Source organism: Pagrus major, chromosome 17, assembly GCF_040436345.1.
Source record: "Pagrus major chromosome 17, Pma_NU_1.0".
NCBI lineage: Eukaryota > Metazoa > Chordata > Actinopteri > Spariformes > Sparidae > Pagrus > Pagrus major.
Window position 1 is genome coordinate 16,432,982 of NC_133231.1, and position 12,570 is coordinate 16,445,551.

General features: G+C 42.4%; 1 protein-coding gene across 2 annotated transcripts in view; it reads left to right on the top strand.

Moving 5' to 3' along the window:
- Positions 1-12,570, top strand: part of nbeal2 (neurobeachin-like 2) — a 39,766-nt gene that overhangs the window by 24,547 nt on the left and 2,649 nt on the right. For both annotated transcript variants that reach the window (XM_073485178.1, XM_073485179.1), the window contains exons 30-54: positions 519-662; positions 2,006-2,329; positions 3,248-3,397; positions 3,500-3,657; positions 4,010-4,134; positions 4,237-4,354; positions 4,495-4,652; positions 4,741-4,874; positions 4,974-5,081; positions 5,179-5,274; positions 5,387-5,511; positions 5,658-5,798; positions 5,884-6,014; positions 6,165-6,274; positions 6,688-6,805; positions 6,963-7,060; positions 7,233-7,346; positions 7,441-7,527; positions 7,652-7,761; positions 9,032-9,204; positions 9,302-9,396; positions 9,482-9,598; positions 10,933-11,094; positions 11,193-11,341; positions 12,412-12,547. In XM_073485178.1, coding sequence (XP_073341279.1) covers positions 519-662; positions 2,006-2,329; positions 3,248-3,397; positions 3,500-3,657; positions 4,010-4,134; positions 4,237-4,354; positions 4,495-4,652; positions 4,741-4,874; positions 4,974-5,081; positions 5,179-5,274; positions 5,387-5,511; positions 5,658-5,798; positions 5,884-6,014; positions 6,165-6,274; positions 6,688-6,805; positions 6,963-7,060; positions 7,233-7,346; positions 7,441-7,527; positions 7,652-7,761; positions 9,032-9,204; positions 9,302-9,396; positions 9,482-9,598; positions 10,933-11,094; positions 11,193-11,341; positions 12,412-12,547 — 3,381 coding nt within the window. The remainder of the gene's footprint in view (positions 1-518; positions 663-2,005; positions 2,330-3,247; positions 3,398-3,499; positions 3,658-4,009; positions 4,135-4,236; positions 4,355-4,494; positions 4,653-4,740; positions 4,875-4,973; positions 5,082-5,178; positions 5,275-5,386; positions 5,512-5,657; positions 5,799-5,883; positions 6,015-6,164; positions 6,275-6,687; positions 6,806-6,962; positions 7,061-7,232; positions 7,347-7,440; positions 7,528-7,651; positions 7,762-9,031; positions 9,205-9,301; positions 9,397-9,481; positions 9,599-10,932; positions 11,095-11,192; positions 11,342-12,411; positions 12,548-12,570) is intronic.

Here is a 12,570-nt window from a genome sequence, read left to right on the forward strand (position 1 = left end):
GTGGCACACATTGTGAAACGTTGTGTGTGGAACAGTCGAGGGTGTTGTCTTCAAAGAAATGGGTTTCACTTGACTGTAGTATTGTCGTTGTTACACATACTGCAGAACCTTGAAGACAACTGTATTTATAAGTAAACTATCACATCAGTGTTGGGGCTATGACGCACAATTATGTAGATACACAATAAAGCTTTGAGTGTCAGGATGTGATGATGTCATTTTGTCGTTACATTAGATGAGTCAAGGAAAAATCAACTTGTTGATATTGAAGGTGTTAGCGACTTGAACTGGGTGTGGTTCTTGTCAGTTACTGTGTCTAACGTCATGCACTTGTCTTAATGGAGGGTGGAGAGTCATTGTTGGGTGAAGGTAGCATCTGAATCACCTTTTCAAATGTACGTTAGGCTGTGTTTAATATACTGAATGGCTTTATGTTGTCGTAGATGCTGCAAGGTGTGGGAACAGGTCTTGCCTTTTTGTTGCGTACTCAGTTGACAGTTGTTCTCGTTGTGTTGCAGATCTTTGAAGGGGTGATGAACCTGCTGGACAGGTTGAAGGCCTGGCACAGCACCCCTGGCAGCCCCGGGAACACCGAACTGAAAGAGATGGCACAGATCGGCCTGCGTATCATCACCGGATACATCCAACAGCAGCACTCACCGGTCAGCAGTACAGTTTCTCGTACATGTCTCCCACAGCCCAAACACCTGACTGAACTTTGCAGGAAATAAATTTAAAGGGGTTTACAGTATTTATTTAACCTGATAAGAGCCCTGTCAGATAAAGCCAGCTCAGAAATACCAGGCCTTCTATGGGTTTCTTTTCAAACACATTGCAGTCATTCCTCTTTCAGGGAGTGTTCTGTATGAAAGGGCAGCTCCTCACAGAGTTATGACTGCTGCTCTTGCTGTGGGATTGTGGGATAGAGATGGTGGTCATAAATGAACTGACCATAAGGCTTTTCATCCACATACTGCTGATTATGTTCATCTCCAAAGTGGCACAACTCCCCCCTTTTGTTTTCCAGAGTGTCTTGTTTGAAATAAATTAACTTTAATTGCATACTGACATCACAGCTGTGGGTCTCCTGGAAATAAAACAAGCCTGCTGCTACTTATGTTGAGTGAACACAAAATAAACTAAAAGAAAAAGAAACACTAACATAGCTATCTTAATTCCAGTGGTGGGATGTAATTAAGTACATTTACTCAAGTGCTGTACTTAAGTATAATTGTAAGGCACTTCTGCTACTTTGTTCTTCTACTCCACTACATTTCAGAGGGAAGTAATGTACTTGTTTACCCCGACAAAGAAACTGATTCTGACAGCTGAGCTACTGCTGCAGACTGTATTCTGTTTACACATCCATAGCTGTAGCTACTGTTAGCGTGTTAGCTCAGTTAGCCGTGCAGCTAGCCGAACTACCAGGGAGAGTGTTCGTGTTTACACTGCAAGCACAGGAGCTTTTGGACCGCTGGGGCAGTTGCTGAGGTTTTTGGGCCCGGGGCTAGCTGATTAGCATGCTAACTTCAGTAGATATCACTTCAACACACTACATGGACGTCTTTGACATAACGTCAAAACTGTTATTATTCTTCACACTCTGTTCACTGTTGATAAATTTAGTAAGTTTCTGAATGTTTTAAACATAATTCTTACATATTGCTCCTTTTAAATAAATTCTAAATTCTACAGCCATGACATTGTTCAATCAACATATACTTCATAATGATAAACTAAAGCAAACATGTACCTTTTGCCCACTTAAGTAAAACTTCAAATGCATGATTTTAACTTGCAACAGTATTTCTACACTGGGGTATTACTACTTCTACTTCAAGATCTGAGTAGTCTGATAATATACAGTATAATAACAGTCACAACAGTATATGAGTTCTTTTATCTCTGACACTTTTGAGTACATTTGCTGTTTGTTTACCATCTCTAAATAAACTGTATGACTGGACTCAAATATTTGCTTCTGATTTGCCTCCCCCCTCTTCAGGTGTGTGACATGGCCTATGTGAAGCTCCACAGCCTTCTCCAGACGGTGCTGTGTCTCAGTTGGGAGGAGGTGTGCTTCCTGCTGGGGCAGCTAGGCGCCCCCCTGTGGCCAGGAGGTGTAATGGACAGCACCAACTGTGAACATACAGAGGCTTTCCCCCATCTGGTGCCCATCGTGCGGACGCTTCTCGACCAGCATGCCGACCCCATCACCCTCCAAAACCAACTACCCAACCTGCCCATCACCAACGGCAGCACCACCTTCGCCCAGGACCTGAAGGCTTTCTGTCACACGGTGGAGTGGCAGAGTTTTTACCAGCATCAGGTCTGTGTTTTGGTTGACATTGTCTATTTCATTGTCATTTAGCTTGTGTTTAGGGAGTTTAAAGAGCCTCCCTTCCAGTCTTTGGTATGACAAAGCCGATATAATCAACCATCCACTCTCAGATGGCTGGCTCTGTTCTCTGTCACATTATTGTACACTCAGGATTTTCACAATCTTTCCTCCTGGTCTGACCAGCTACCTCCTGGTGGAAATCTAATCCATGTTTTAAAGATGTTATCACAAGTTTAGAAAGCAGAAAGAAACATCCCCAAACTCCCAAGTCTTTTCTAGCTGACCTTCAGTGTATTTTAAGCAGAGATCAGTTTATGCTCCAACTTGAAGCTGAGATATTTTATGAACGGATGCCAGACACACTAACCGCTGGCTGAGAAGTGGATTTATCATGACTGTGTGTGACAGTGCATGTTCATAAATCTGTTTTGTTTAGATTGCTTCTGTATACGGATCCTGCAATACATTAGCCAGTGTGGCATAACTTTGGCTGCCGTGAGAGTTTTGAAACTTGGCCCAGGCTGATTTCTCAAGTGTGTATGTGTCTGCAGTTTAGACTTGTTCTATAAGTGTTTGTATTTTTTTTTTTTTTTTATTCAGCTTCATGTTTGTAGCATGAAAGAAAACCAAAAGAAAAAACTGTCATGAGATTAAACAGTAGAGTAGTTGCAAAAATATCTCGTCTAATATAATAAATAAATAAAGACAAACTATTAAAGACATAGGATAGTGTGTTTCCACTCCTGATTCTCCTTTGTACAGGAAGAATCGTCCTGTTTTATACATCCAACACAGTAATCTTCCTTTAAGAGTTGTAAAAAGTAGTCTTTACATATAGAAAAACCAAAACAAGTCATTGTTTGCATATATATTTATATATATTTCTAAAAAAAAATCCACCTCCAGGTTCAGCCCACCATGGAGCAGTATGAGCAGGACATATTTGGGAGGAGCCACGACATCATGTCCAATTTCTGGAACTCCTGCTTCGACGACCTGATGAGCACGGCCTTCAGACGGGACAAGGACAGATCAGACAGCAAGTCCAAGTTTCAGGTTATAAAACTTTCAGACTTCATGCAACAAACGCTGTCATACAACAAAAGAGCTTGCTTTCGCATGCAGTAAATGATCTGACACTTGTTTGTGTGAAAGCAGGAGGTGATCGTGGACCCCTACCTGAAGCGAGTCCGGAGTGAGAACAGCAGGCACTTCAGCTGGCAGAAGCAGATCTCCAGCCAGCAGGGGGTGGTGTGGCAGCACTGGAGAGCTCTCCGCAGGCTTCTGACCAGTGAGAGAGGAGCATGGGCCAACAGGTATGACAAAATATGACTTCTGTTTCTTTCACACACACATGCAGGTGTCTGTGCCAGTGCATAACAATGGTGAAGTGGTGTATTAGAGGGACCTGCAAGAGCAATGCAGCACCAAAGATGCTTTTTTTTTTAATGAAAGAGTCTGAGAGAAGAGCAACTTAGTCATCTGTAGGGGCAATCCTGCAGTGTACAATGTCTCTTTTGTTAATAACATGCTAGAAGACGCTAAAGCACATGACAGAAATACAATTGGATGACATGTTGACTGCCAGTGGCCTCCAAGTTGTGCATAAAAATAATTAAAAACAAATTGTCCTTCTGCTGAATTTCTCTCTTTTTTCCTTTTCCACAGAATTCAACCAGAGGTGAAATTGAAATTATCCGGTGCAGAGACCTACTCAAAGATGCGCCTCAAACTTGTGCCCAACTACAACTATGATCCTCACAGTGAGGCCAGTGCCCAGAGGGACAACATGGGTATGTCACTGTGTATATAAACATATTCGCTTGACTCTTTTGTCAAGTAAGAAATGTACAGGAACGGCACTCTAAAGATGTTTTTGTTTGTGTGATTTTTAGGGGCCGACAGCCCTCGGAGCTCTGAACCCCTCCCTTTGGCCGTTGCAAAGGAAGCAAAAGTGAGCGACATGGAGGACGATCAGTTAGGAGAAGAGGATGTCGTCTTTTTGGATGACAAGTGAGTCTCCATAAGTTATCCATGGGTCAAAAACACAAGGAAAAAAGTCACTTCGCATTTTGACACACTACATTTCACCAAACAGGCCTTAAAATATTTAAGACACTGTAAATGATTAACTTTTTTTCCCATGCTGTCAGGGTGGAGGGAGAGGACGAGAGCCAGAAAGAGAAACTGGTTCTGTCTGAAGACTGTGAGCTTATCACCATCGTGGCGGTTGTTCCGGGTCGTCTGGAGGTCACCACACACCATCTTTACTTCTATGACGGCAGCAGCGAGAAAGAGGAGACGGAGGAAGGTATGAAAATATGTGATCATGAACATCACACATAACTAGTTCTTCAAAGGATCCTTACAGAAGTCAATGGATATCCGTGTCTTTTTAGGTATCGGGTTTGACTTCAAGAGACCTCTGTCTCAGCTCAGAGAAGTCCATCTGAGGCGCTACAACCTGCGACGATCTGCTCTGGAGCTGTTCTTCATAGACCAGGCTCATTACTTCATCAACTTCAGAAAGAAGGTGATGCACAGATCAAATTGTACTCCTTCTTCTCTATAATTAGAATGAAAAAGATTTAAAAGTAAAATAGAAAATGAAATCGTTTGTCTGCCCCTTCAGGTACGAAACAAAGTGTACTCCAGGATCCTCGGGCTGCGGCCTCCCAACCTGTTTTACTTCGGCTCTCGCTCCCCCCAAGAGCTCCTGAAGGCATCGGGGCTCACACAGGTGTTTATTTATTTCACTTCTCTCTATCACGCTGAGTCATTAAAATCTGAAGTGTGCTCATTGTGTTTAAACAAACCGATGTTGGTGTGTTGAACAGAAATGGGTTTGCCGAGAAATCTCCAATTTTGAGTATTTGATGCAACTGAACACCATCGCTGGACGCACTTACAACGACCTGTCTCAGTATCCTGTGGTAAGGACACTCACTCTACCCTCACAGTGTAGCCTGCTCTTCAATTTCTTTGGAAAGACGATGAACTTACAGTCTGAGGAGGCCTCATGTTGTGGTTTTTATTCCTCTTCAGTTCCCGTGGGTCTTGTGTGACTACACCTCTTCCGATCTGAATCTGGAAGACCCGGCAGTTTTCAGAGATCTGTCCAAACCCATCGGCGTGGTCAACCCCCGCCATGCACAGAATGTCAGAGAAAAGTAAGTGCTTAGATAATAGCTTTTAGATTTGGGTTATTGTTACATCACGACATGGTATATATATTGTCTTTTAATGCTTTTTAATAGCTGCATTACAGAGAGATTTTTTTTTTACTCAACAAGCTTTTTTCTCTGTTTGTCACCAGGTACGAGAGCTTTGAGGACCCAACAGGCACCATCGACAAATTCCACTATGGCACACACTACTCTAATGCAGCAGGAGTCATGCACTACATGATCCGCATGGAGCCATTCACGACTCTGCACATCCAGCTGCAGAGTGGCAGGTGGGAGCGCTGACTAGTATGTGATATTTTGATACATTTCCTGGTATTCTGTGGCACCGTATTGATGCATGTCGTTGTTGTTAAGGTTTGACTGTGCAGACAGGCAGTTCCACTCGGTGGCAGCAGCCTGGCAGGCTCGCATGGAGAGTCCAGCTGACGTCAAAGAGCTCATCCCCGAGTTTTTCTACTTCCCAGAGTTCCTGCAGAACATGAACGGTGAGAGAGATTGTACCTTTTGGGTAAACTGACTGTGTGAAAGCAAATTAATCTGCTTTGTTTTATTGTCACATGCAAAGTTTTTAGTCATAAAGTTGTTCATGTGCTAATATTCAAACCTCATGCATCGCTGCTGCTTGATTGTTGCAGGCTTCGACCTGGGACATTTGCAAATATCTCAGGACCCAGTGACAGATGTTCTGCTGCCTCGATGGGCCACATCAAGAGAAGACTTCATCAGGAAGCACAGGAAAGCCCTGGTGAGTCGACACAAACAGAAGAGAAAATGCTTCATTTTAACCAAAAGAATTTCAAAGTTACAAATATGCTTGAAATTTATTATACTCTTAATTTTCAACATATTCTGATGTCAGTGGTGTGAACCAAAAATCTTTTATTTGTCACATTTGTTTATAAAAGTTCATAGAAACAGCTGGTAAAATGAATAAAGTTGCAATGTACATTGATTACTGTAGGGATAAAGGAATTCTGTTATTTGCATTTATAACAATTTAGATGATAAAGACTTTGAGATTTTCTAATTTTTGGTCAATATACCTTGAAAGTGCTTGAAAAGCGCTTGAATTTTACTCTTAAGAAGGTGTACAAACCCTGGACTTAGTGTATTAAGACAACTATTCAAGATGACAACCGTTTGTATCCTAAACTCCAGGAATGTGATCACGTGTCCAATCACCTCCATGAGTGGATCGACCTGATCTTCGGTTGCAAGCAGAGAGGCGAAGAGGCAGTGGATGCCCTCAACGTCTTCTACTACTGCACTTATGAGGGTAAGGAAAACATGTACACTCTTTCTTCCTAGTGATGAACTGAACCTGTTGATCTTTTAATCTTTTCTTCAGTTGTCTTGTCTCCTACTCCTCATGTCTCAGTATCCTTCAGTCTTTCTGCATGAACAGTGTTGTATTGCTTTCTGTTATTCTGCAGGTGCAGTAGATCTAGACGCAATTGCCAATGAGACGGAGCGTAAGGCCCTGGAAGGCATCATCAGCAACTTTGGTCAGACTCCCTGTCAGCTCCTTAAGGTACAACTACTGGACTAAATCACAGCTACTTTTTCACCAGTTGCTGAATGTGAGCCTGAAATGAGAGAGAATCATACTTCCTTGGATATTTGTGTTGGGATACAGACTCAAACCCTTTATTATTAACAAAATGCTGTTAAGTTCTCTTTATCATACTTCTGTCTCCAACCAGGAGCCTCATCCTCCTCGTATGTCCGCTGAGAATGCAGTGAGGCGGCATGCCCGCCTGGACACTGTGCCCCCGAACATCTTTGAGCAGCTCAAAAAGCTCCGGCCATTTGTGGAGGTGAGTTCTAACAAGTCCTGTCATTATTCCTCTGAATGAATAATCATGTTGTGTTGGGTTGTGTGTATGTATTTATACGTGTTTGCTGCCTCAGGTGGTAAGCGATGGCCTTCCTCTGGTCCAGGCAGTCGTACCAAAGAACCAGAATCGCTCCTTCATCATCCAGGGCTCAGATATGTTGGTAAGGCTCAGTTGGACACTTTCACAAAGGCTGTAAAACTCGACACAGTCATGAGAACAATAAGACGTGAAATCTAAATAATAGAGCTTCAGCATTTTTGTATTCTGGCACTTTTTCTCTGCAGGTGACTGTGAGTTCCAATGGGCTGATCGGGACACACAGCTGGCTGCCGTACGACAAAAACATCGCCAACTACTTCACCTTCACTAAGGACCCCACCATGACTAATCCCAAGTGAGCGCCCTCAGAAAACCAACACCCATATCAACCCCATACTTATGTTTGTTTTTAGTTTAGGCCAATCATCCAACATCCAGAATTACTGATTGTTAAATATCAGTTTACCAAAATCTCCCGGATATGTCCCGACCACACGGGGCCTCATCTGTAAGGTGATCAGTGTGTTGTGTGTCTGTTAGTTTTTCCAGATGAATATAGCTTGTTGCTTGCTTGTTTTTCTGAGAAAGAAATATGATATACATCACTGGTTCCCAAATTCGGGGTCCTGACCCCCACTAGAGGTCACCAAAACTTCACAGGAGGTCAGGAGGCCTTCTTGGTTTCAAGGGATGTATGAAAATTTTAAAATAGTATCTATACAGTGGGAGTATATCTCAGCATTTCATTCATGTCTGTGAAGAAAAGTAACATTTAGATTATTTTAGATATGAACTTTCAAAAAAATTCTCACAGGATAAGGGCACGATGAAGACCTGAACACAACGGCTACACAGAGCTTTCACTCTCTACTAAATAATGTTAGCTAAAATGACCAAATGGCAGAAAAATGGCAATGCATCAGGGAAGAGAAAACAAAAAAACAAACCTATGAAGTATGTATAAAAATAAAATAAAAAATACATCATACGGAGAATTGTGTAAAATGTTCCTAAAAATATGAGGAAAACTCATGTCTGATGCAATATTCACAGAAATCTGCTCAAAAATCATTCAAATTGCTTGTTTTACATAGACTTCCTGCAGTTATTGCGTTCACTGTAACAGTCAATAGTACAGTTTATCAGTTGTTCTTTACTGTTATTGTAAAATATAGTATGAAATATCTATAACATACATCATTAATCATGAGTTTATTCAATGATAGAAAAGAGGACCCTTAAAGAAAAAGGTTGGGAACCGCAGTTATACATCATCCTCAGCTGGCTTAAAGATGCATTAAACTTTCCTGACAGTTGGATTCACTGAAGCAGAACATCTGTCTGCCTGTCCTTCTTTGTCTGCGAAGCTTCAAAGCCTGTTAAATTAATTGCAATTTGTTTTAATGGATCTTATTTTAAACTGACCTTGAACGTGGATCACATAAACACAATATAAATCAGAATAAGAGTCATCTGAGCGCCGGGGTTCATGCAGGTTGTAATTTGCAGATGTCATGACAGTTTAATGTGTAGATTATAAATCTCCTCCACATTTAGGCCGCCGTTCGCTCTCACTTCTCGTTTCGAACTCGCTTTGATCTTTCCAACCCTGCTTTGTGGTTCAGAACGCAGCGCTTCCTGAGCGGACCATTCTCACCCGGGGTGGAGATCAGCGCTCAGGTGCTGGTGGTGTCCAACGACGGCCGTCTGCTATTCAGTGGGGGACACTGGGACTGCAGTCTGCGTGTCACCCAGCTGGGGAAGGGCAAGCTGGTAGGCAGGATCTGCCGGCACATTGGTGAGCTCTTATTGCCGAATGTCTAGCTTACAATATATATGTGTGCTTTGTTGTAAGTGTTACATATTTATTTGTGTTTTTTTTGTTTTCTTCAAAGACGTTGTTACCTGCTTGGCTCTGGATCTCTGTGGCATCTACCTCATCTCTGGTTCAAGGGACACATCCTGTATCGTGTGGCAGGTTCTACAGCAGGTAAACATCTCGGCTCACTCACATGCTTGTGCACATGTGCATAATTGTAAGCTGCCGTAGGAGTAATGGCTGCGTTGTCCTTCAGGGTGGCTTCTCCAGCGGCCTGTCTCCTCGACCGGTGCAGGTTCTCTGCGGACACGACCAGGAGGTCACCTGTGTGGCCATCAGCACTGAACTGGACATGGCCGTCTCAGGGTCAAAGGTCAGAGATAACTCTTGCTATGAACTGCTAGAAGCTTGATACAAAACTCACATATTGCCCAATGAGTAACAAGGAAATGCAACTTATGATTTTCATTATTTTGTTTATCTTTTGGTGGATGAAAGATCAGAAAATAGTGATAATTGCCCAAAGTGATGTCTGCAAATAGCAAGTTTTTTTACTTGACCACTTGAAAAATTACTACTACTAGTATTAATCAATTATTAAGATAGTTGCAGAGTAATTTCCGAGTTGCTCGACTGACTGATTGTTGAGCCGAGTTTCCACTGCAGGAACCTTTGTAGGAACACAGTGCATTTCAGCTGCTGGGACCAGAATCTGAATTAAGTTCCTGACACGTTATTTTACTCCGCTGAACATGTGTGATTGGTTGAGTACTTGCAGCATTTTATTTCTGCCATCGTTTTTGAAAAATCTGTAGCCACAAACCATTTGTTCATTATGCCTTGACACATCACTATGGAGTTACAGAAGAAAGGAGAGAAAGACCTACTACAAAGTCCAGGCATTGTTGTTGTAAAGTTGTAAAAACAGCCACTTTTTCATACGTCAGCGGACTAACTTGCCTGTTCTTCTTGGGTCTTTAGACCGCAGTGGAAACGCGGACAACAGGATGAAGGAAAATTTATTTTAGTTCCCGGGACTCAAAGTTCTGAGTACTTTGGATGAAAACGCAGCTGCATAAAGCTATATGTCAGAAGACTTTTTTTGAATTTTCCCTCTCACTAAGCTCTTGAGCTCTGTAGGTTTGTGCAGGTGTGAAAAATGTTGTTCGACCTAAATAACCACAATATGCTTTGAAAAAAATCCTAGTTGGATGTTCTCCAAGAAAACTGTGATGTGGTTCATTAGAAGTGAGAATGTAATCTGTACCAGCCACAGGAAACAACACCAAAAACACACACTTTTTATAGGTTGGAAGAGACAGATGTTCCTAACTTATAGCCAGCGGTTGTTTATACATGGAAAGCTTAACGTTACAGAATGAAGCACAGTTTTGTCTGGTCTGAGCTATTTCTTTTAAGTGTTCCTTGCTAGTATTAAAATTATGGGAAAGTACATAATACAAATGTTATGCTCTGCCTTAGCTTTAAGAGCTTTACATTGAGTTTCGTCTCTCTGTTGCCAAAAGTTGCAGCATGACAGGTTGCCAAAAATTCCAATAAACAAGCTACATGTGAGTGCACGTGTCTTTGGTTTAAGAAAAATGTACAATGCACAAAATGTAGAGAACGGTCTACATCATAGAAACAAAAAGTGTTGGTGTTACTGCATCTTTACTGACCCCTACTTGCCGTCCACTGTGTTGTCAGGACGGGACTGTGATAGTGCACACTGTCCGACGAGGCCAGTTTCTGCGAACACTGCGGCCTCCTGGTGATAGCTGCGTACCAGCCCAAATCTCTGAGCTCCAGGTGGGCATGGAGGGCCACATTGTGGTACAGACCTCGCTGGAGGAACGCTCTCATAGAAAGGTACCTTCACACGTACCGTCAGTGATTATTGAAACACACGCTCAAACAAGTTTGTCAACTCGTTTATGCCAAAACCACAATCCTGCTTGTTCCTGCAGGGCAAGTACTCCATTCATGTTTACTCAGTAAACGGCTGTCTGCTGTCCTCCTTCACCATGGAGGAGCAGGTGACTGCGCTCCACCTGGTGTCTGAATACATCATCCTGGGGACCATGCAGGGTAGCCTCCACATACGGGATTTATGCAGGTAAAGACATTGAGAGCATAATTTGCAGCATGTATACAAAACTTTGACGGCACAATACGCAGGATTTGTTCGTTTCTGTGTGTAAACATGCCATTCAAAGATGCGGTAAGCATGAAAGATGGTTTATTGTTGAGTCTCGTTTGGGTTAGTGGCTCGCCAACTCAAAGCATTGGTATTTGACGACGTGGGCGTGAGACTGAACAATCAACTTTATTTCCCTGGGGTCTCTGACATTGAGAAACGCCCCCGAACACGGCAAAATGATGAGAAAATGCAGGCGGAGGGCAGGGTCTCTGTAGAGTTTTGTGAACACACTGTCCGTTTCAACTAAACATTGAAATGGAAACTGTGATATCACCAGTCTCTTTTACAAATGGTGTCATTTTAAGAGTTGAGGTGTGGACAAACGTGACATACTTTGCAAAACTGCTACGGCAAAGTCTAAATGATTGGCACATTCCTGTAAATTTGGCATTAAATCCAATACATGAAGTTTTTATTGTCTTTTTAAAAAGTGACACCTGTTTCCGTGTCTAAAGTGCTTCTTCCCTCCCAACAGCTGTATGAACACACAACAGATTTCATCATTTGCACAAAATATACTAAAGAAGAAAGCATTTTATTGACAGTAAACATGTCAAATTTAATAAATACAGTAAACAGTAACCAATGTAAGCTACTTCTTTGATGCCTGTGGAGAAAGTCCCCAGACTCCCTTAAAGAATTGCTCAATTTTGTGAGTTTTTGTGTATGGGAAACATTATAAACCTTGTTAAATGCTGTCTACAACACATTTGTAAGTATTTGGGCATACTTTTTAATTCGGCAAATGTTATACATGAGGATATTTATTTCCTTTTGTAAAAACGTGGTATTGGTTTGTTCCAGTGATGCATGCGTTTATTTGCACATAGAGTAGGGAAGTGAGATCCAATCACAAGTGGTCGGAAGAGACGCATGGTTACTCCCGGTTTGAACTGAAGGGCCTGAATCTATCCACTTGTGATCGGATCACTCAGGATGCATCTTTATACCAACCTCAGTGATTCTAAATCTTCTCTGTTTGATAGCCTGGATGCTGCAGTAACGCCCCTGGCCTTGAAGGTTGCCGTGAGGAGTGTTTCCGTCACCAAGGAGTGCAGCCACATCCTAGTGGGACTGGAGGACGGGAAGTTAATCGTGGTGGGGGCAGGGAAGCCAGAAGAGGTGAGAAGTGAGATGCAGGAGTG